This window comes from Erythrolamprus reginae, chromosome 8, assembly GCF_031021105.1.
Source record: "Erythrolamprus reginae isolate rEryReg1 chromosome 8, rEryReg1.hap1, whole genome shotgun sequence".
Lineage (NCBI taxonomy): Eukaryota > Metazoa > Chordata > Lepidosauria > Squamata > Dipsadidae > Erythrolamprus > Erythrolamprus reginae.
Window position 1 is genome coordinate 17,531,590 of NC_091957.1, and position 23,650 is coordinate 17,555,239.

At 42.6% G+C, this 23,650-nt stretch overlaps 1 protein-coding gene across 6 annotated transcripts in view; it reads right to left on the reverse strand.

Moving 5' to 3' along the window:
• Positions 1 to 11,818, reverse strand: part of EPHB2 (EPH receptor B2) — a 46,778-nt gene extending 34,960 nt beyond the window's left edge. For 4 of the 6 annotated variants that reach the window (XM_070759069.1, XM_070759068.1, XM_070759067.1 and 1 more), the window contains exons 1-2: positions 11,738 to 11,818; positions 6,378 to 7,062 (exon numbers count right to left, since the gene is read on the reverse strand). In XM_070759069.1, coding sequence (XP_070615170.1) covers positions 6,378 to 7,062; positions 11,738 to 11,794 — 742 coding nt within the window. In that variant the 5' untranslated portion in view covers positions 11,795 to 11,818. The remainder of the gene's footprint in view (positions 1 to 6,377; positions 7,063 to 11,737) is intronic. The other 2 variants (XM_070759064.1, XM_070759065.1) reach the window with 1 other exon arrangement.
• Between the last annotated feature and the right edge of the window lie 11,832 nt (positions 11,819 to 23,650).

The following is a 23,650-nucleotide window of genomic DNA, read 5'->3' on the forward strand; positions in this document are numbered from 1 at the left end:
CCCTTCTTAAGCAATGGGTCAGACTAGAAGACCTCCAAGGTCCCTTCCAGCTCTGTTCTGATTGATTGATTAATTGATTGAATGACTGATTGACTGATTGATCGATTGATTGATCAATTGATATAGTCCAAGGTCTCCTGATTGAGCAGGGGGTCAGACTAGAAGACCTCCTAAGAAGTCAATCAGGTCCCTTTCAGCGCTATTCGGATTAACTGATTGATTGATTGATTGATTGATTGATTGACTGATTGACCGATTCATTCATTGAAATAGCCTAAGCAAGGTCTCCTGCTTGAGCGGTGTGTGTGTGTGTCAGACTAGGAGATCTCCCGAGCTCCCTTCCATCTCTCCTCCTGATTGATGGACAGATTAAATCCTTGGCCACGGGAACCGCAGCCCGCCAGCCAGCCACACCGGCCCCGGCACGGCTTCCCAGCTGCCGAAAGCAGTTTCCATGGCAACGGGCCGGGAGCCCAACTGGGGCGTTTGGATGCAGAGCCACCAGCTCTGCACGGCTGCAAAGAAAAGAAAGAAAAGAATGGAAGGAGGAGGAAAAAAACCACACACAACCCCACGCCAGACAAAAGCCCAAATCTCGCCCTCAGCCAGGAGCTTTGCAGAGGGGGTGGGAGGGGAGGCTCTGGGACCCTGGGAGCAGCCTCCTCAGACCTGGCTTAGCCAATCAGGGTTAAGGGTCTGGCTTGGAGGCCCATAAACCTATTTTATTTTTATTTTTATTTTTATTTTTATTTTTATTTTTATTTTTATTTTTATTTTTATTTTTATTTTTATTTTTATTTTTATTTTTATTTTTATTTTTTATTTAGATTTGTATGCCGCCCCTCTCCGCAGACTCGGGGCGGCTCACAACAAAGTGAAAACAATTTACAACAAATCTAAATTACTATTTAAAAATATTTAAAAGACCCCATTTTCTAAACAAACATACATACAGACATACCATTCATAAATTGTATATGCCCGGGGGAGATGTCTCAGTTCCCCCTAGCCTGACGACAAAGGTGGGTCTTAAGGAGCTTACAAAAGGCAAGGAGGGTAGGGGCAGTTCTAATCTCCGGGGGGAGTTGGTTCCAGAGGGCCGGGGCCACCACAGAGAAGGCTCTTCCCCTGGGGCTCACCAACCGACATTGTTTAGTTGACGGGACCTGGAGAAGGCCCACTCTGTGGGACCTAATTGGTCGCTGGGATTCGTGAGGATTCAATTTTTATTTTTATTTTTATTCCAATGCACAATAATGCACAACGAAGGTTTGAGTAAAATACATTAGAGAAAGAATAGAAGTTGAAAATTTAAAGGAATAGAATGTATCAATTAGAGAACAGAAGGATGTTATGAGAGCAGTATAAGAATAGAATAGAAGAATAGTAGACACGATATGGGAGATATACAGGGGGCTGGACAGAAAAATGGAAACACTTGACTTTTTGGCATCATAAAGTTTGAACATGTTCAAATCAATCAAAACGTCACATATTTTAATGTTGGTTTTTAAAAATTCTGTTATGTGATATGTTTTTTTAAACTACTTTTTTTTTTTTACAGAAATTTAAGGAAATTGGTTATAACCTTCTAGAAATGGCAGACCTCTCAGACTTTCAAAGAGGCCAAATAGTTGGTGCTCAAATGACAGGCGCTAGTGTAACAGAAAGTGCCCCAATGTTTGGTGTTTTAAGAGGTCATGTCTCAAAAGTAATGACTGCTTTTGAAAGAGAAGGGAAAACGTCCTCAGCCAAGCACAGGTCTGGTGGAAAGTTGAAGTTGTCTGAGAGAGACCGTCGGACTCTAAAGCGAATTGTTACAGCGGATCGCAAGAGCGCAGCTCCTAAAATCAATAGACACGTACAGAACCCAGTTTCCACAAAAACTGTTCGAAGGGAGCTTCACAAATCTAGATCCCATGGAAGAGCTGCAAGGTGTTTCCATTTTTCTGTCCACCCCTTGTAGGAGAGACAATAGGACAGGGGACGGGAGGCACACTGATGCACTTTATGCACGCCCCTTATTGACCTCTTAGGAATCTGGAGAGGTCAATTGTGCATAGTCTAAGGGTAAAATGTTGGGGGTTAGGGAAGTCTGGTAATGAGTTCCACGCTTCGACAACTCGATGACTAAAGTCATATTTTTTTGCAGTCCAATTTGGAGCGGTTCATATTAAACTTGTATCTGTTGTGTGCTCTTGTGTTGTTGTGGTTGAAGCTGAAGTAGTCGTTCACAGGCAGGACGTTACAGCACATGATCTTGTGGGCAATACTTAGATCATGTTTAAGGCGTCATAGTTGTAAGCTTTCTAGACCCAGGATAGTGAGTCTAGTTTTGTAGGGTATTCTGTTTCGGGTTTGCTTTGTATGCACAGGCCACAAATGGCTAAAATCTGGGCAATGGGTACAATGGTTAGAGCAAACCCTAATTGCACCAGTTTTTTTTTTTAACGTCCCTAGGGTGCGAAGGCACCCAATATTGACCTATTGCAACGCATATTGCAAATATCGACCTGTTGCCACACATATTGCAAATGCAAAACAAAAGCAGAGGCCATAAAATCATCTTCTGCAACATCCTTCCTGCTTCAACCGCAACAACACATGAGCACACAACAGAGACAAAGTCAAGGTAAAGCACTTGAAACTCGACTGCAGAAAATATGACTTCAGCAACAGAGTGATCGATGCCTGGAACGCACTACCTGACTCTGTGGTTTCTTCCCCCAAATTTTATGTATGCTTGACAAAATGAATCGATATAAATAAATAAACAATAAACATTATGTAATAAATAAATAGTTTTTAGAAGAAATAAATAAAAAACAACAACAAATAATAAACAATAAACAATAAATACATAAATAAATATAATTTAAAAAACCAGTAAAATAAAATGAAGTAAAATAAATAAATAAATATTCATGACAATAATCAATATAAATAAATAAATAAACAATAAACATTATGTAATAAATAAATACAGAATTTGTAGAATAAATAAATAAATAACAATAAATAGTAAACAATAAACACATAAATATAAATTTTAAGAACAAAAATAAAAAGTAAAATAAAAGTAAAATAAAATAAATAAAATAAAATATTTATCACAATAAACAATAAACACATAAATAAAAAAAATTAAGAATAAAAAGAAAATAGTAAAGAAAATTAAAGTAAAAGAAAGTAAAGTAAAATAAAATATTTATAGCAATAAACAATAACAGTAAAAATCCTGGGATAAACTTATGAAAAACGAAATTAAAACAAATGTTTTTATTTCTCTCTCTTTTTCTCTGTCTCTCTCTCTGTCCTTCTCTCTCTCTCTGTCTCCTCTCTCCTTCTCCCTCTCTCTGTCTCTCTCATTCCCTCTTTCTCTACTTGTCCCTCTCTCTTTCTCGCTCTCTTTCTCTCCTCCTCCCCCTCTGTCTGTCTGTCTGTCTCTTTCTCTCTCTCCCTCTTTCCCTCCCCTCCTCCTCCTTTCTTCTCTAACTCCAGTTCTCGGAATATTTATTTATCACTTGTGAGTCATTCCTCCGTTGTTGCTTTTGTGGATTTTTGTGGTTGCCCTAACTGCCTTCCAACAACTGCCTCCTCGCTGATACCCCCAGAGGCTTTGGAGATTAAAGCTGGATGAAACTCACCGGCCCCCCTCCAAATTAACCCTTTCCTCGGCTCCGCAGAATATCCTGAACTCAAGACTAACCCCATTGCTGACAGTCCTCCACTTACAACGATCCGTTTAGTGGCCGTTTGAAGTTACAACGTCGCTTGAACTAGAGCGACTTCAGACCAGTTTTCACAGGGGATCAAAATTCAGGCATTTGGCAGCTGACTCGTTTTTAAGACAGCCACAAAGTCCTGAAAGGGTCACGTGATTCCTCTTTGGTGACCTTCTGAAAAGCCCCGTCCCTGGTGAAGCTGGATTCACTTAACAACCAGGTTTCTCATTTAACAACGGTGGAAATTCACTTAACAACCGTGCCAAGAAAAATCGTTTTTAAAATGCCTCTGTCTCTCTCTCTCTCCTTCTCTTCATCTCTTTCTTTCCTCCCTCTCTCTGAATCTCTGTCTCTCTTTCTCTCTCCCTCTCTCCCTCTCTCCTTTTCCTTTCACTCTCCTGTCTCTCTCTTTCTCTGTCTCTTTCCCTCTTTCTCTCCTTCTCCTCCTCTCTGTTTCTCTCTCTCCTCTCTCTCTCTCTCCCTCTCTCTCTCATCTCTCTCCCTCCTTCTCTCTCTCTCTTTCTCTCTGTACCTCTGTAGTTCTTTCTGTGTGTGTGTCTCTCTCCTCTCTCCTTCTGCCTTCCTCTCTCCTTCTCTCTCCTTCTCTCTCCTCTTCTCTCTCTTCTGCCTCTGCCTCTCCTCTCTCTCCTTGTCTCTTTATCTCTTTCTCTCCCTCTTTCTCTCCTTCTCCCTCTATCTCTGCCTCTCTTTCTCTCCTACTCCCTCTGTCTTTCTCTCCTCTCTCTCTCTCTACCTCTTTCTCTGTCTCTCGTCTCTCTCCTTCTCTCCTTCTCCCTCTCTCTTTCCTTTCTCTCTCTGTCTGTCTCTCCCCCCCTCTCTCCTTTTGTTTCTCTGTCTTTCTCTCCCTCTTTCTCTCTCTCTCTCTCCCTCTCTCCCTCTCTCTCTTTCTCTCCTTCTCCCTCTCTCTTTCTCTCCTTCTCTCTCTCTCCTTTGCATTTAAGGTGCCCATCTTGGTTTTCCTCCTTCTCTCGGCTGCCAGAGCTGACAAACCTGGTTTCCTTTTGGGGGGGGGGATCCCACAGAAAGGGTGTGCTGTGCCCCCCTCCCACACCACGTGCCATCCAAGGGAAAGGGGGTGGGGGGGGAAGAGCAGGATTATCTTCCCAAAGGGTTTTTTTTTTTTTTTTGCAAAAACCTCGCTGCCCATCCCAACACCCCACTGCCTTCCAGGTTGCAAGATTTGCACCCATGCCGGCTGCTTGGAGGGAGGGTGCCAGGAACAGAAGCCGCTTGGCAGGGAGGGAGGGGGGGGGAAACATTGCAGCCAAAGACACAAAAGCCCCCACAGCTGTCTGTTTGCAAACAAGCCTTTGGAGTCAAAGAGAGGCGGCTTGAAAGCAATAATTGTCTTTAATTAAAGGCGCTGGATCCCCGCTCGGCTGGCACCCCAAAGCGCCTGCGCCGATGAGATTGGCAGGGGAGGTTGGCAGAGGGATGGGGGGGGAACCCTACACACACACACACACATACACACACGGGAATGGCCTCCCCTGCCTTCCTCTGGGATGGGCAAGCAGGGTGGGGTGTACAAATTCCTGCTTCGGTGAAGCTTCCTTTCCAAACTGGGGGATTGAACTCTGACCGCTGCATCACGCTTGCCTGGGTCTTCTTCGGATCTGGGGGAGGCAGGGACAGCGTGGTGTAGTGGGCAAGGTTTGGCAAAGGGATTGGGGAAATCCCGGTACAGCTCCATCAATGGACTCAAGGGATTTTGGCCAATTCTCACTCACTTGTTCACTCTTTATCTAATCTATCATCTATCCATCCATCCATCAATCAATCAATCCGTCTATCCTTCCATCTATCATCTATCTATCTATCTATCTATCTATCTATCTATCTATCTATTTTTCTATCTTTCCTTCCTTCCTTCCATCCATCCATCCATCCATCCATCTATCTATCTTGTATCTACTTTCCATCTATCCATCCATCCATCCATCCATCTATTTTTCTATCTTTCCTTCCATCCATCCATCCATCTTATCTCTATATATTTCTCTCTATCTCTAATCTATCTCTCTATCTGCCTGCCTGCCTGTCTGTCTATTTATCTACCTACCTACCTACCTGCCTATCTCTATCTCTCTATCCAGCCATCCAGCCATCTATCATCTATCTATATCTGTCTGTCTGTCTGTTTGTTTGTCTGTCTATCTCTATATATTTCTCTCTATCTCTATCTTTATCATCTGTCTCTGTATCTATCTCCCTGTCTGTCTTCTACCTACCTACCCACCCTCCGACCTATCTATCTATCTATCTATCTATCTATCCCATTCATCCATCCATCCATCCGTCCAACATCTGCACCTCTGGTTCGGTTCTGCAACCCAACAAGACCGACACAAACTTCAGAGAAGAATCAGAACTGCAGAAAAAACAATGGCTGCCAACCTGCCTTTCACTGAGGACTTGTAGACTGCATGAGTCAAAAAGAGGGTGGTGAAAATATCTACGGACCCTTCGCATCCGGGACACAATTTTTTTCCAACTTCTCAAAATGATGCTTATCGAGCACTGCACACCAGACGCACCAGAGCAGAGAACTGGTGGCTAAAACTTTTCAATCCCACCCCTGATCCCAGCCATCTCCCACATCGCCAATTCTCCACCGCCGACCTCACTCACCCCTGCAGACGGTGCCGTTCTCCACCGACTCGTAGCCGGATTTGCACATGCAGCGCCCGATGGGCACCAGCCACTCGCCGTCCCCATTGCAGTAGAGTTTGATGGGCACGTCCACCTCCTCGGCGTTGGGGATGCACGTACCTCTGGCCGCCACCAGAGAGGTGCTCTCAGCGCCAGAGAGCGTCTCTTGGAAGATGGCGCCGTTCTGGATAACGCGTAGGCACTTGCGGTAAAAGACGCGGACAGCAATCAAAGACATGCAACCCCCATAGTCTTGGAAGGCCAAATAAAATCCGTTTTTGGAAACGGGCCCGAAGCTCCGGACTTCGGTGTTGATCTTCATGACCCGTCCGCCCAAATCCACCTGGGAGAAACTCTCGTCGGCCGCGATGGTGTCCACTTTGGCCCACGGGTTCTCCATCCAGCTCGGGAAGCTCTTCGTGGCGGCGTCGAATTCTGACTCGTAGTAGTAAAGGTTGAAGGTCTCCTTGCAAGATCCTGGCACGTTGGGAATGCTGCTACAATCCCGGACGGAGAATTTCATCTCCACGTGGATCCGATGGGCGCCCCGCCTTCGGATGTATTTGGTCCGTAGCCAGTTGTTCTGGCTGGATTCGAAGACGTTGCAAACTTGGTAGGTCCGGATGGTGTTCATGTTCTCGTCGTAGCCGCTCACTTCCTCCCACTGCGGAGGAGAGACAGAGAGTGAGACAAACGACACCCCTGGGAGGGCTCCGGGTGAGACTACAAAGCGCATGCACCCCTTCCCCGAAATGAGGGCATAAATAGGGGTCTTTGAAATCCTCATTTTTAAAGGGGAGAGAGCAACAGGCTTTATAATAAAAAAGAACAAGAAACAACAACAACAATGATAATAATAACAGAGTTGGAAGGGACCTTGGAGGTCTTCTAGTCCAACCCCCTGCTTAGGCAGGAAACCCTACACCACTTCAGACAGATGGTTCTCCAACATCTGCTTAAAAACTTCCAGTGTTGGAGCATTCACAACTTCTGGTGGCAAGCTGTTCCACGGATTAACTGTTCTGACTGTCAGGAAATTTTCTCCTTAGTTCTAGTTTGCTTCTCTCCTTGCTTATTTATTTTTATTTATTTATTTAATTTTGTCCAATACACAACAATACACAATGAAGTTAGTAGAGGACACCTTCAAGGGGGAAAAAATATTACAGAAGGAATAGAAGAGAGACTGTAGGACAAGATAAATCAAAGAGAGAATAGAAGAAAGATAAAGGGATAGAAGAGAAGATATAGGGGATATAGGAGAGACAATAGGATGGGTCAGAAGGCATTCTAGTGCACTTATGCACACCCCTTACTGACCTCTTAGGAATCTGGACAGGTCAACCATGGACAGTCTAAGGGTAAAATGTTGGGGGTTAGGGGATGATACTACGGAGTCTGCACTTCCACACTTCAACAACTTTATTACTAAAGTCGTATTTTTTACAGTCAATTTTGGAGCGGTTAATATTGAGCTTGAATCTGTTATGTCCTCTTGTGTTGTTGGGGTTGAAGCTGAAGTAGTCGTTGACAGGCAGGACGTTGCAGCATATGATCTTGTGGGCAATACTTAGATCGCGTTTAAGGAGTCGTAGTTCTAAGCTTTCTAGACCCAGGATTGTAAGTCTAGTTTCATACGGTATTCTGTTACGGGAGGAGGAATGCAGGTTTAGTTTCCACCCATTGCTACTTGTTCTACCTTCAGGGTCTTTGGAGAATAGGTGGACTCCCTCGTCTTTGTGGCAACCCCTGAGATACTGGAAGACTGCTCTCATGTCTCCCCTAGTCCTTCTTTTCATTAAACTAACCATACCCAGTTCCCACAACCGTTCTTCGTATGTTTCAGCCTATAGTCCTCTAATCATCTTTGCTGCTCTTCTCTGCACTCTTTCAAGAGCAGTATTTCCCCAACCTTGGCAACTTGAAGATATCTGGACTTCAACTCCCAGAATTCCCCAGCCAGCATTCGCTGGCTGGGGAATTCTGGGAGTTGAAGTCCAAATATCTTCAAGTTGCCAAGGTTGGGAAACCCTGTTCTAGAGTCTCAATATGGGAAAGTAAAGAGGACAAATATTAAAGAGGGAGCTAAAAGTGGAGGTTAATTAGATAGAATGCGCCCCTGGGTATAGGGTTTCCTGACTGAGCAGGTGGGGTTGGTCTAGAACAGTGTTTTTCAACCAGTGTGCCGTGGCACACTAGTGTGCCGCGAGACATGGTCAGGTGTGCCGTGAAGAAGGAAGCTGAGGTTTCGGTGTTGCAACTTTTTGCTGAGAGAGAGAGAGAGAGAGAGAAAGTAAGCAAGAGAGAGAGAAAGAGAGAAAGAGAGAGTGAGAGCAAGAGAGAGATAGAAAAGAGAGAGAAAGCAAGAGTGAGAGAGAAAGAAAGAAAGAGAGAAAGAGAAAGAAAGAAAGAGAGAAAGAAAACAAGAGAGAGAGAAAGAGAGAAAAGGAGAAGGGAGAGAGAGAGAAATGAGCAAAAAGGGGAGGAAAAAAAGAGAAATGAGAAAATTATTGAGACAGAGAATGAGAGGAAAGAGAGAGAAACAAAAGAGAGAGAGAAGTGACTCTTGATTTAAAGCATATGATAAAAAGCACCCAAAGAATAAGAGAGGGAAAAAACCCGAGCCCTCACCTGTTTTTGAAAAGGGTTCCAGAATGTGTACACACACACACACACACACACACAAGAGGGGGAGGAGACAGGGATGGGAAAAGAGAGGGGAGTGTCTTAGGGTGTCATTTTGTGTCATTTTGATGGTGGTGTGCCCCAGGATTTTGTAAATGTAAAAAATGTGCCGTGGCTCAAAAAAGGTTGAAAATCACTGGTCTAGAAGACCTCCAGGGTCCCAACTGTGTTATTCTGTTATTTAATTTGTGTTTTTACATCGCCAGTGTTTTTAAAACCATTGGAGGGAGGGTGTTATATTTGGATATTTTGCTCCGCGCCTCGTTGTTCAAAATGGTGGCATCCATTTTACTCCTGGGAATTCAACGGCTGGGAAGGGATTCCCTTATTTTATTTATTTATTTTATTTATTAATTATAAGCCGTCTAACTCCTTCAGGGCAAAGAAAGAGTTGGAAAATCATCAAACAGGGATTAATAATCCCTCCGCTTCTAGCAGAACCCAGCAGCTTTCTGGAAAGAAAACGTAACTTTACTCGTCCTAAATTCACACACTGCCGTGTTTTGGGTGTTAATCTATCCAAACCATTGGGGGATTTTTTTTTTTTTAAAAGAGATCATTTTTTTTCTCACCCTGATTCGCCTTGCACCCTTCTCTCGCAGAGACCCCCCCCTTGCCAAAAGCACCGTATTTTTTTTTTAAAAAATCTGCTGCGAAGTTAATTAATCAACTAATTGCATTCATTAGCGCTGTCAGCCATATCGGAATTATTCCAGCAGTTTATGGCGTTCGGAGTGAAAATTGCCAAGAGGTTTTTTTTTTTTCTTTTTTCTTTCCGTGATGCAATTTTTAAAAAGAGGAGGGGGGGTATGAGCAGCGAAGAACGGTGATTGCTGTCTTTTTTCCATGCGCCCCCCCCACCTCCTTGTTATGGGTTCGGGGAGGGGGCTTTGCAATTGGTTTGGGTTCAGGGGAGGTGGGAGGGAGAGAGTTGTTTAAGCCACGCAAAATTGCATGGATTTTTATGCGGTGGTGTTTTCTCTGCTCTGCATGCTAGATGCCTGATGCTTGATGGCGCAGCCCAGGTGCGCTGAAAGCTCAGGTTGAGTGCGGAGGGAGGGAGGGAAGGAGGGAAAGGAGGAAGCAAGGAAGGGAGGGAAAGAGGGAAGGAAGGAAAGGAGGAAGGAGGGAAGGGAGGGAAAGAGGGAAGGAAGGAAAAAAGAAAGAAAGAAAGAAAGAAAGAAAGAAGGAGAAAGGGAGGGAGGGAAAGAGGGAGGGAAGGAAGGAAAGAAGGATGGAGGCAGGGAAGGAAGGAAGGGATGGAGGCAAAGAGGGAAGAAAAGAAGGAAGGAGGGAGAGAGTAGAGGGAGGGAGGAAAGAGTGAAAGTGGGGGAAAAGGAAAGGAAGAAGGAAGGAAGGAGGAGGAGGAGAAAGGAAGGTTTGAATGGGAGGTGAGGAGGAAAAGGAAGGAAGGGGCGAGGGAGAGAAGAAAGAAAGGAAGAAGGAAGGAAGGAAAGAAAGAAAGAAAGAAAGAAAGGGGGAGGGAAGGAAGGAAATAAGGAAATAAGGAGATGAAGGAAGGAGGAGAATAAGAGAGAGAAAGGGAAGTTTTGGATGGGAGGTGAGAAGGAAAAGGAAGGAGGGAGGGAGAGAAAAAGAAAGAAAGAAAGAAAGAAAGAGGGAGGGAGGGAGAGAGGGAGGAAGGAAAAAAGGGAGGGAAGGAAGAAAGGAAAGAAGGATGGAGGCAGGGAAGGAAGGGAGGGAAAGAGGGAAGAAAGAATGAAGGAGGGAGAGAGGGGAGGGAGGGAGGAAGGAAAGAGTGAAAGTGGGGGAAAAAAGGAAAGAAAGAAGGAAGGAGGAGGAGGAGAAAGGAAGGTTGGAATGGGAGGTGAGGAGGAAAGGGAAGGAAGGGGCAAGGGAGAGAAGAAAGAAAGGAAGGAAGAAGAAGGAAGAAAGGAAGGGAAGGAAGGAAGGAAATAAAGAAAGAAAGAAAGAAAGAAAGAAAGGGGGAGAGAGGGAAGGCAGGAAGGAAGGAAGGAAATAAGGAGATGAAGGAAGGAGGAGAATAAGAGAGGGAAGTTTTGGATGGGAGGTGAGAAGGAAAAGGAAGGAGGGAGGGAGAGAAAAAGAAAGAAAGAAAGAGGGAGGAGGGAAGGAAGGAAGGAGGGAAGGAAGGAAGGAGGGAAGGAAGGAAGGGAGGATGAAAAAGAATTTACCACTCAAATTGATTTTTTTGAACACCTTTGCAATTTTGCTGTCTCCCAAAATTGAATCTTCATATCTGGGAAGCTAATCCCCAAACAAATGGTTCTCAAAACAGATATGAAGCCTGGACCCAAAGATAACCCAAGCCAGGGGTAGGCCGAGTGGGCTCTTCTATGACACGTGGACTTCAACTCCCAGAATTCCTGAGGTAGCACACCAAAAACAAGATGGCAACCATAAGCACAGTGCCAGAAATTCAGCTTCTGTGCATGCTCACAATATTTTTTTTAAAAAAAGAATAAAAAAATTAATAATATTTTTTTTTAAAAAAATTAAAGATTTAAAAATTTTAAAAATTAAAAAAAAAATATTATTATTTTTAAAAAGATGGCGGTGTCCGCTGGATGGCACTGACCGAACCGGGTCACTGACATCATTGTGACATCACCAGCAGGTTGCTAGCAGTTCCCAGGTTTGAAACCCATCTCCCCCCCGCGACCGAAACTCACCCCTGAAACTGGGTGGACCGTCCAGCCGAGCTCGGCCGTCGCCGTGGTGGAATCCATCAACGTTTCTGCAAGCAGAACAACAACAATCCTGGTGAGTCCCCATCGTTTCTCCCATTTGCTCTCTTTAGCGCTAAAACATTCCCGTTCGTTCCCCTTTGCAACTTCCAGAAATGCAAAAAGCCTGTTTTTGCCAGGCAACAAAAAATATTTACAGTTCTTCTTAATCCCCGGGTAGTCCTCAACTTACGACCACCATTGCGTCCTTACGTTGTTAAGCGAGACGTGTGTTCAACGGAGATTTGCCACACTTTACGACATTCCCGGCCACGTTTTTTAATGCAAATCGCCACAGTCGCGAAATAAACACGTTTCGTTACGTGAATCTGGGTTCCCCCGCAGTCACACGGTCACAAAAGGGGATCGTGTGAATCCCAAAGGGGGGAGGGAACTCTGCGACCATCATAATTGTCAGTCAGTTGTCAAGCATCAGAAGGTCAAGCCGAGGTGCCTGGGCATGCCGCAATGGTCGGTCGTAAGTGTGAAAAAACGATCCTAAGTCGCTTTTTTCCAGTGTGTTTATACCTTTGGTCATTAAATGTCCTTCTCTGGGGTCCCGTCAGCCAGACAATGTCGTGTGGCAGGGGCTCAGGGGAAGAGGCTTCTCTGTGGCGGCCCCAGCACTCACCTTCCCTCCTCGCCTTTCACAAAAGTTGCCAGGCATTGGGCAATTAGATCAAGTGCCCTTCCCCTGTCTATGAGATGTAATGTGTGGTCGTGAATGAGTTGGTGGGCTGATTTTAATATACATGGGATTTTTGGTAGTAATTTTAATTAATTAGATTTGTTGAGTTCCCAAAACTGTAACAGGTGAAAGGCAGGGAGAAGCCTCCATGGGGGACTCTCTAGGAATCTCCTGGGAGGAAACCAGAGCGGGAAAAGGTGAGGAGAAGCCTCCATGGGGCCTCTCAAGGAATGTCCTGGAGGAAACAGGGCTGGAAAAGGTGAGGAGAAACCTCCGTGGGGCCTCTCTGGGAATCTCTTGGGAGGAAACATGGCCAGAAAAGGTGGGGAGAAGCCTCCGTGGGTCCTCTCTAGGAATCTCCCGGGAGGAAACAGGGCCAGAAAAGGTGGGGAGAAGCCTCCGTGGGGCCTCTCTAGGAATCTCCCGGGAAGGAAACAGGGCCGGAAAAGGTAGAGAGAAGCCTCCGTGGGGCCTTTCCTCTCTTGGGAGGAAACAGGGCTGGAAAAGGCAGGGAGAAGCCTCCGTGGGGCCTCTCTAGGAATCTCCCGGGAGGAAACAGGGGCCTCCACCCTTGCTGTGGTTTCCCCAATCGCATGCATTATTTGCTTTTACATTGATTCCTATGGGAAAAATTGCTTCTTCTTACAAATTTTTCTACTTAAGAAGCTGGTCATGGAACGAATTAAGTTCGTAAGTAGAGGTGCCACTGTACTTGTTCGGTCACTAAATGAACCGTTATAAGTCAATCACTGCCGATATTGACCAAAACACTTTCCAATGAAGGAGATTCTTTTTGAAATCTGCGTCTGACCTACATTTTCTCCGACGCTGTTTTGTTTCGTTATCGAAAAATAAAATAATCCTAAATAGGTTCCAAGCAGGTATGTCACCAATTGCTCGTCCAGGATGCTATTTTTGGCCATCTCTGCATCCCTTCCCCTGCCACGTTGCCAGAAGCAAACGGGATTTAGATGTGCGAAAGGCTCAGATAGAGATCTTTTTAATAAATAAATGCGCCAATCAGAATGGCTCATTCCGGGTCAGCGCACCGAGTAGCCCGACCTCTTCTGGCATCTTTCGCACAAGGGGGGGTGGGGGTGGCTCTCTGAATGGAGCCGGGTTGGGGATAGAAACATAGAAAATAGAAGATTGACGGCAGAAAAAGTCCTCCTGGTCCATCTAATCTGCCCTTCTCCTAGTTCCTGTGTTTTATCTTACAATGGATATATGTTTATCCCAGGCATGTTTAAATTCAGTTACTGTGGATTTACCAACCATGTCTGCTGGAAGTTTGTTCCAAGGATCTACTACTCTTTCAGCGAAATAATATTTCCTCACGTTGCTTTTGATCTTTCCCCCAACTAACTTCAGATTGTGCCCCCTTGTTCTTGTGTTCACTTTCCTATTAAAAACACTTCCCTCCTGGACCTTATTTAACCCTTTAATATATTTAAATGTTTCGATCATGTCCCCCCTTTTCCTTCTTTCCTACAGACTATACTGATGGTGTTCATGAAGTCTTTCCTGATCAGTTTGATTCTTCAGACCTTCCACCATTCTTGTAGCCCGTCTTTGGACCCGTTCAGTTTTATCCATCTCTTTTTGTAGGTGAGGTCTCCACAACTGAACACAGTATTATTCCAAATGAGGTCTCACCAGTGCTCTATAGAGTGGAATCACAATCTCCCTCTTCCTGCTTGTTCTACCTCTAGCTATGCAGCCAAGCATCCTACTTGCTTTCCCTACTGCCAGACCACACTGTTCACCCATCTCGAGACTGTCAGAAATCACCACCCCTAAATCCTTCTCTTCTGAAGTTTTTGCTAACACAGAACTGCCAATACAATAGAAGAAGAAGAAGAAGAAGAAGAAGAAGAAGAAGAAGAAGAAGAAGAAGAAGAAGAAGAAGAAGAAGAAGAAGAAGAAGAACAACAACAACAACAACAACAACAACAACAACAGAGTTGCAAGGGACCTTGGAGGTCTTCTAATCCACCCCCGTGCTTAGTCAGGAAACCCTACACTACTTCGAACAGATGTTTATCCAACATCTGCTTAAAAACTTCCAGTGTTGGGGCATTCACTACTTCTGGAGAATAGAATTATGTCCCTATTTACAATTATCCTAGCTGACTGGCAGGAATAAATCGTTTCTATTATTCTTTTGAATTTGTCACCAATTTTTTAATTACTCCTAACAAATATTGCCATCTATTTATCTCTATCTATCTATCTATCTATCTATCTATCTATCTATCTATCTATCTATCTATCCATCCATCCATCCATCCACCCACCCACCCACCCACCCACCCATCTATCTATCTATCTATCTATCTCATATATATATTTCTGTCTGTCTGTCTGTCTGTCTGTCTGTCTATCTATATTTCTATCTATCTGTCTGTCTTTCTATCATCTATCATCTTTCTTTCTTTATCTATCTATCTATCTATCTATCTATTTGTTATTAATTTATTTATTAATTGAATTTGTATGCCACCCACTCCTCCTATTCCATAAGCGTGGCCTTAGAAAGCGGAATAGAAATACAAATCCCCATTATGTTCTATATTATGACACACTGAAGCATCCTTCATAACCGATTGTGGCCTCTTGGAAGATTAATTTAATTCTTTCTTCTTTAAAAAAATAATAATTACTAATGGAATCTCCAGCCAGCTGAAATGGAAGTGCTGGCAAATATTCAGGGAAGAAAAATCACCATTGTCTCCTGTGGCTTGGATGAACTTTCCTTCGTTTCTCCAAATTTTTTGGCAGATAAATATACTTTTCTCTGGCTAATGTGTTTTGAAATATTTCGCCTGCCTCCAGAGTCCTCTTTTTCGTGGACTTCAGATTTATCTGCTTTTTTTCCATCCCCAAGAAAAACTTTCCTACAGCTGATAAATGGAATTTGGCCTTGATTGGACAGATCTCCAACCACACCTAAAATATAAGTTCTCGTAGTCGTTTGAATTGTCTTCCACTGAAATGAGCAAGCGGGAAATTTGCTGAAGGTGGGCTCGTAAAATCCATAATACCTCACAAACATCAAATTTGACATTCCTATACACCGTACAAGAACACTTCGCTTAATGACCGTTCCAATTTTACAACGGCCTCCTGAAAAAATGTGTTTCAGAGTTAGAAACATGGAAGATTGACGGCAGAAAAAGACCTCCTACTCCATCTAGTCTGCCCTAATACTATTTTATTTATTTATTTATTAGATTTGTATGCCTCCCCTCTCCGTAGACTTGGAGCGGCTAACAACAATAATAAAACAACATATAACAAATCTAATATTTCCTGTATTTTATCATATTTTATCATTTAAATGTTTCGACCGTGTCCCCGTATCCCTTCTGTCCTCCAGACTATACAGATTGAGTTCATGAAGTCTTTCCTGATTAAGTTTGATGTTTAAGACTCAATCTGTCTAGTTTGGAGGACAGAAGGAAAAGGGGGGACATGATCGAAACATTTAAATATGTTAAAGGGTTAAATAAGGTTCAGGAGGGAAGTGTTTTTAATAGGAAAGTGAACACAAGAACAAGGGGACACAATCTGAAGTTAGTTGGGGGAAAGATCAAAAGCAACGTGCGAAAATATTATTTCACTGAAAGAGTAGTAGATCCTTGGAACAAACTTCTAGCAGACGTGGTTGGTAAATCCACAGTAACTGAATTTAAACATACTTGGGATAAACATATATCCATTGTAAGATAAAATACAGGAAATAGTATAAGGGCAGACTAGATGGACCATGAGGTCTTTTTCTGCCGTCAGTCTTCTATGTTTCTAACACCTTCCACCATTTTTGTAGCCCGTCTTGGGGCCCGTTCAATTTGATCCATCTTTTTTTGTAGGTGAGGTCTCCAGAACTGAACACCGGATTCCAAATGGGGTCTTATCAGCGCTCTATACAGCGGGATCACAATCACAATCTCCCTCTTCCTGCTTGTTCTACCTCTAGCTATGCAGCCAAGCATCCTACTTGCTTTTCCTACCGCCCGACCACACTGCTCACCCATTTTGAGACTGTCAGAAATCACGACCCCTCAATCCTTCTCTTCTGAAGTTTTTGCTAACACAGAACTGCCAATACAATACTCAGATGGAGGATTCCTTTCCCCCAAGTGCATTATTTTACATTTGGAAACATTCAACTGCAGTTTCCGTTGCTTTACGAGTTACGGCCACTGGAGAATCCCTGGGCTCACTTGATCCAAATTCGAATGCTTGGCAAGGGACTCGTATTTACAACGGCGGCAGCGTCCACTACGTTTATGATGGGTTTGCTTAATGACCGTGTGATTGATTTAATGACTGCAGCGATTCCCTTAGTAAACACGGCGAGAAAGATCGTAAAGTGAGGCAAAGCTTAATAAATTTCTTATTTAGCTTCATCCATTTTGAGCTTCATTGTGGTGGAGGTGTTACCTATAAACAGGATTTTTTTATCCTGCCCCATTGACAGACTTTTAAATTATTAGTAATTTTATAATCTGGGTGATTGGTTTTCAGTCGACACGCATCCCTGGGAAAAGTTTGGATAAACATCAAACATCTGGCAACTCCAAATCTCAAGCAACAAATGTTCTGTCCTACACATTGGCAAAAAAGAATCAGAATACCAAATACAAGATGAATAAACAAGACCTTGCAGAGGACCCTCACTCCATCAAAGACCTTGGAATACTCATATTGAATGACCTAAGTGCCAAAGCCCCCTGCAACAACATCGCCAAAAAGGCTTCAAGAGTTGTTAACCTAATCCTTTGTAGCGTCTGCTCTGGTAATCTCACACTACTAACCAGAGCATACAAAACTTTCGCCAGACCAATCCTTGAATACAGCTCATCCATCTGGAACCCACACTGCATTTTGGACATAAACACTCTAGAAAATGTCCAGAGATACTTTACGAGAAGAGCCCTCCACTCCTCCACTCGCAACAGAATCCCCTACGCAACTAGATTTACAATCTTTGGTTTAGAAAGCTTAGAACTACGTCGCCTTAAACACGACCTAAGCACAGCCCATAAAAATAATTTGCTACGACGTCCTTCCTGCCAATGACTACTTCAGCCTCAATCACAACAACACACGAGCACACAACAGATACAAACTCAAAGTAAACCTCTCCAAACTCGACTGCAGGAAATACGACTTTAGTAACCGAGGAGTTGATGCATGGAACTCACTACCAGACTCTGTAGTATCATCACCTAAACCTCCCAAAACTTTACCCTTAGACTGTCCACTGTTGACCTCTCCCGGTTCCTAAGAGGTCAGTAAGGGGCGTTCATAAGTGCACCAGCATGCCTTCCATCCCCTGTCCTCATGTTTCTCTTTTACTAGTATCATGTATATAAATATTATTATATCTTTGTATACCACCAATATATACTTGACAAAACAAATAAATAAAATGTAGTGGAGGGTTTCCTGCCTAAGCAGGGGGTTGGACTAGAAGACCTCCAAGGTCCCTTCCAATTCTGTTGTTGTTGTTGTTGTTGTTGTTGTTGTTGTTGTTGTTGTTGCTGTTGTGATTCAATAAATAAGATAAATAAATTAGAAACCTCACATAGGTCAGTTTTGCTTGGAGTTTGTCGGCCGCAAAAAAAAAAAAAAATAGATCGCTGGCAAACCCATTGTGCAAATCCATCTTTTGAGATTCTTCGAAAGAAAGAAAGCGGCTTCTATTTAGGGAGAAGCTGCTGGGTGTTATTTTCGGTTTGTTTGCAAACAAAGGCTGCCGTCTGCTGATTTTATTTTTAGATTTATAGGCAGGGTTATTTTTCTTTTCCCTTTCCTTTTTTTAAAAAAAAAAATCGGGATTGCAGGTGGTCTGCTTTCGAGCCTCGCCATCTGCAAGCGAGGCTGTGAAAACTTGTATGGTGGGGGTGAAAAAAAAAACACATTGATTTATTAATTGTGCTACTTGTTATGACGGCTTTTGTGAGGCTCCCATCTGCGGCCAACTCTAACGCACTCCAGATATGGAACTGGTGCGAAAACAAACCCGTAACAACAACAACAACAACAACTTAAATCGTAATTCATTCCATGGCTCTAAGGCAGTGTCTCTCAACCTTGGTGGTTTGAAGATAGGTGGACTTCAACTTCCAGAATTCCCCAGCCAGCAACGCAATTCTGGGAGTTGAAGTCCACCTATCTTCAACCCGCCAAGCTTGAGAAACACTGCTCTAAGGAAACATGCAAGAAGCGGTCGTAACTCTGAGTGGCTCTCCATAGTTATGACCGCTATTCTGAAAGTCTCCTAGGTTAGCCCCATGTATAGCTATTGCAGTAACCCAGCTGGGTGGTGATCATACCAGGCTCTGTTAAATTCAGTATTTCCCCCCCCCCCACATTCGATAGTCTGGAAAAGGGGTTGCAAGAGTCAGAAAACAGAGCGAGGTAGCAAGAGGTCATCTATACATTGCTAAAACTCTCCCATCTGTTTGTAACCTCAAGTTAGGTTAACTTTATAGCCGAAAATGAATCAAGGTTAGGAGTGGGAGATAGATAGATAGATAGATAGATAGATAGATAGATAGGTAGGTAGGTAGGTAGGTAGGTAGGCAGGCAGGCAGGCAGGCAGGCAGGCAGGCAGGCAGGCAGGCAGGCAGGCAGACAAATAGACAGATGGAGGGATGGAGGGAGGGAGGGAGGGACAGAGACAGGCAGACAGATAGAAGATAGATAGATAGATAGATAGATAGATAGATAGATAGATAGATAGATAGATAGATAGATAGATAGATAGATAGATAGGGATGGATGGATGGAGGGACGGAGGGAGGGACAGAAACAGACAGACAGATAGGAGATAGATAGATAGATAGATAGATAGATAGATAGATAGATAGATAGATAGATAGACAGACAGACAGACAGACAGACAGTCAAGGTAGGTAGGTAGGTAGACAGGTAGGTAGGACGAGAGAGAGAGAGAAGATAGATAAGACTTCAGTAAGGCATTTGATAAAAAAAACCATAAGCATTCATTGTTAGCTTGTTTATATACTGCCAAACTCAACTGTTATGTACATACTAACACCTACTACTAGATAATGTTGAAAAATGTGGATTAGACAGCAACACCACCAGTTGGATTCAAAACTGGCTAACCAACCGCACTCAACGTGTAGTGCTCAAAGGGACTGCATCTCCATGGAGGGATGTATGCAGTGGGGTACCCCAAGGCTCTGTTTTTAGGTCCACGACTCCTCAACATCTTCATCAATGACTTGAATGAGGGGATAGATGGGGAATGCATCAAATTTGCAGATGACACCAAACTGGCAGGAATAGCCAACACTCCAGAAGATAGGCTCAAGATACAGAAGAATCTTGAGAGACTTCAACATTGGGTACTATCAAGCAAAATGAAATTCAACGGTGAAAAATGTAAGGCTTATTCTATTCTCTGCCTCCTGATCCCAGCTGAGGAAATGTAGATTTTACAGTATCTTTCCTCTGCTCACAGAACCGGTAGTTTAAAAAAAAGGTTTGAATCCCACCACTGGGTGTATTTAATTATTGCTTTCCTGAATTCTCCCCTTCCATCCAAGGAGTTGCTTCTGCCAAGCTACCAGAAACTAACCAGGTTTAATGTGCTGTGCAAAATGCAGCCACGACAGCTTTTACTCGACGGAATGGAAAACTTGGCAGTGTAGAAAACAAAGGGTTTCGTTGGAGGTAGAATCCCCTCCAAGAAAAACATCCTTATCAGTGTAATTTTCCATGGTTTATCTGATCAGATGATTGGAGAATGGAGAACCAAATGTAGAAGATCCTGAAAAGACCCTAGAAAGCCGAGGAAACAATGCATGGTTGAACAAACCAGGTTTTCTCGGTGGATAAATGTTTGTTTTTTGAAGTTGGGTGTTGGAGGTAAACTAGCAAGAATAGTTTACCTAGTTCCTACCCTCAAAACGTCGCTACAGAGCACTGCACACCAAGACAACTAGACACAAGAACAGGTTTTTTCCAAACACCATCACTCTATTAAACAAATAATTCCCTCAACGCTGTCAGACTTTCTACTAAATCTGCACTTCTATTCTACTAGTTTTTCTCATCATTCCTATCACCCATTTCCTCCCATGTAGACTGTATGACTGTAACTTGTTGCTTGAATCCTAAGATTTTAATTAATATTGCTTCTTCATTGCTTATTTGACCCCTATGACAATCATTAAGTGTCGTACCACATGATTCTTGAGAAATGTATATTTTATTTTATGTACACTGAGAGCACATGCACCAAGACAAATTCCTTGTGTGTCCAATCACACTTGGCCAATAAAATTCTATTCTATTCTCTTCTCTTCTATAACCAACTCTCCAGAAGATAGGCTCAAGATACAGAAGGATTATGACAGACTTGAATACTGGGCGCTATCAAACAAAATGAAATTCAATGGTGAAAAATGTCAGGTTCTACATTTAGGCCAGAAAAACAAAATGCACAGGTACAGTATACATGTAGTACCTTGCTCAACAGTAGTAACTTGGAGAGGGATCTTGGAGTCCTAGTGGACAACAATTTAAATATGAGCCAGCCTTGTGCAGCAGCTGCCAAAAAAGCCAACACAGTTCTAGGCTGCATTAACAGAGGGAGAGAATCAAGATCACGTGAAGGGTTAATACCACTTTATAAGGCCACACTTGGAATCCTGCATTCAATTTTGATTGCCACGGTGTAAAAAGGATGCTGAGACTGTAGAAAGAGTGCAGAGAAGAGCAACAAAGAGGATCAGGGGACTGGAGACTAAAAGATATGAAGAACGTTTGCAGGAACTGGGCACGGCTAGTTTAATGAAAAGAAGGACCAGGGGAGACATGATAGCAGCCTTCCAATATCTCAGGGTTGCCACAAAGAAGAGGGAGTCAACCTATTCTCCAAAGCACCTGAGGGTAGAACAAGAAGCAACGGGTGGAAACTAAACAAGGAGATAAGCAACTTGGAACTAAGGAGAAATTTTCTGACAGAATCAGTGGAACCGCTTGCCTCCAGAGGTTGTGAGTGTCCCAACACTGGAAGATTTTACAAAGATGTTGAATAACCATTTGTCTCAATTGGTGCAGGGTTTCCTGCCTAAGGAGGAGGTTGGGCTAGAAGACCTCCAAGGTCCCTTCCAAATCTGCTATTGTATTATATTATCTTAGGAAGCCGAGAAAACAAGGGATTGTTGAATAAACCAGCTTCTCCATGGACAAATGTTTGTATTTTTGAAGTTGGGTGTTGGAGAAGACTGAGAAGAACCTAGACAGCCAAGAAAATAAAGGTCCACTGAATATAACAAGCTCAGAGTTCTCCTTCAAGGAACAAAACATGGGCTTCAAATATTTGTGACACATGATATGGAGACCTATCTCCCTGAAGAAGACTCTGATGATAGAGACAATGGGGGGGGGGAAAGGAGGAGGAGGAGAAGAAGAAGAAGGGAGGGGAGGGGAGGAGAGGAGGAGATGAATAAGGAAAAGGAGGAGGAAGAAGAAGAGGAGGAGGAGAAGGAGGGAGAGGTAAAGGGAGGAGGAGGAGGAGGAGATGAATAAGGAGGAGGAGAAGGAGAATTATTATTGTTGTGATGATGGTGATGATGATGATGATGATGATGATGATGATGACGATTATTATTATTATTATTATTATTATTATTATTATTATTATTATTATTATTATTATTGGAGTCAAAAGTAATTTGATGGCCATAGTCCCACATGAACTTCTCCCCAAGTTCTCCTACTTGGATATAGAGGAATTTAAAGATTAAGATTCTACCGAAGCCAGAAACTTTATTTTTCAGATTGAAAAATACACAGAAACAAAGTTGTACAAAATTATTTAAATATATGATCACCGCAACGAAATTATACGCGCAGGGGCAGAAAGACTCAATGGTATATGTATATAAAGCCTGTGGGGAAAGGTGGGGTGAGAAATTGGCAGATTTGTGAGCTGTTTGAGATGGGGAAATTGATTTTTTTGGTTAGGGAAAATAATTTTTTACACAAAATGGAGGAAAACATTTGAATCTCTGATTTATGAGTTGGATGCTTAGACAGGAAAACAAAAACATATGATTTATGGTAACTTTGACGAGAGAGATTGGAATATAATCACATTTAAAATTGCAGTGAGGAATATTGGAAACTACTTTTAAAAATATTTTTTCTCTGATTTTTTTTCTTCAACCTTTCTTCTTTTTTTGTTTCCTTTTGGCTCTCTCCCTCTTCTTCTATTTATTCATTCATTTATTCATTCTGAGCAGCTTGTAATTGTATTAGCTGGAATCAATACAGTTTTATTAAATTTCAAATAGAAAGATGAAAAAAATTAACAAGCAGGAAAGAAGAGATGGAAAGAAATGAAAGTCAGACAGAAAGCAAGATAAAAGTATGGAAAGAAAAGGAAAGGGAAAAAAGGGAAAACATATTTTGATTTTCTTTGGTACTAGTTAAAAAGTACATCCAATTTTTTTATTCTAAGATTAAAAATAATGTACATGATTTCTACAATCCCATAGAATTCTAATCACCAGTTTCCAAAATTAAAATTTCAGCACTTTCTTGTTTTTCACAAAAGGTTCAAATGAAAACAAGATTGGTCAAAAGTTCTTTTATCTGCCTGTATTACTTATATTCGGTTTTATTAGTCTTTATCTTCTATTTTTAAGTTTCAATTCAAAATCATTAAAAAAAATGCTAATGTTTCTGCAGCTTGGTTCAAGCCAGTAGTCTTTTTTTTTTTTAATTACCACCCATTTTTCTTAGCTGGGGATGATGGAAAGCCGAAATCAAATGCTTTGGATAATTTGATTTTTGATCATTTGGTCAGGGATAAAAAACAAATTTTTAAGCACACTAATTGCTTTGGCTTAACCCCCATCTGTACATAACGAAATAATCTTCAAGAAATTTTAAAACGTCTTCAAATTCACTTTTGGTAAAAGCGGAAAATCCAAATCTTCTATAAACTGCATCGGGGTCTCAGCCTCCCAAGAACTAAAGACTGCGCCTGTTAAAATTCTGAGCTTACCTTACAGTTTAGCCTTGCTGGCATTTGCCGCTTTGGTTTCTGAAGGTGCAAATATGAAATGTTATAAGCTAGACAATTACGGTCGCACCTTGGATCATTGATCGGGCAGACC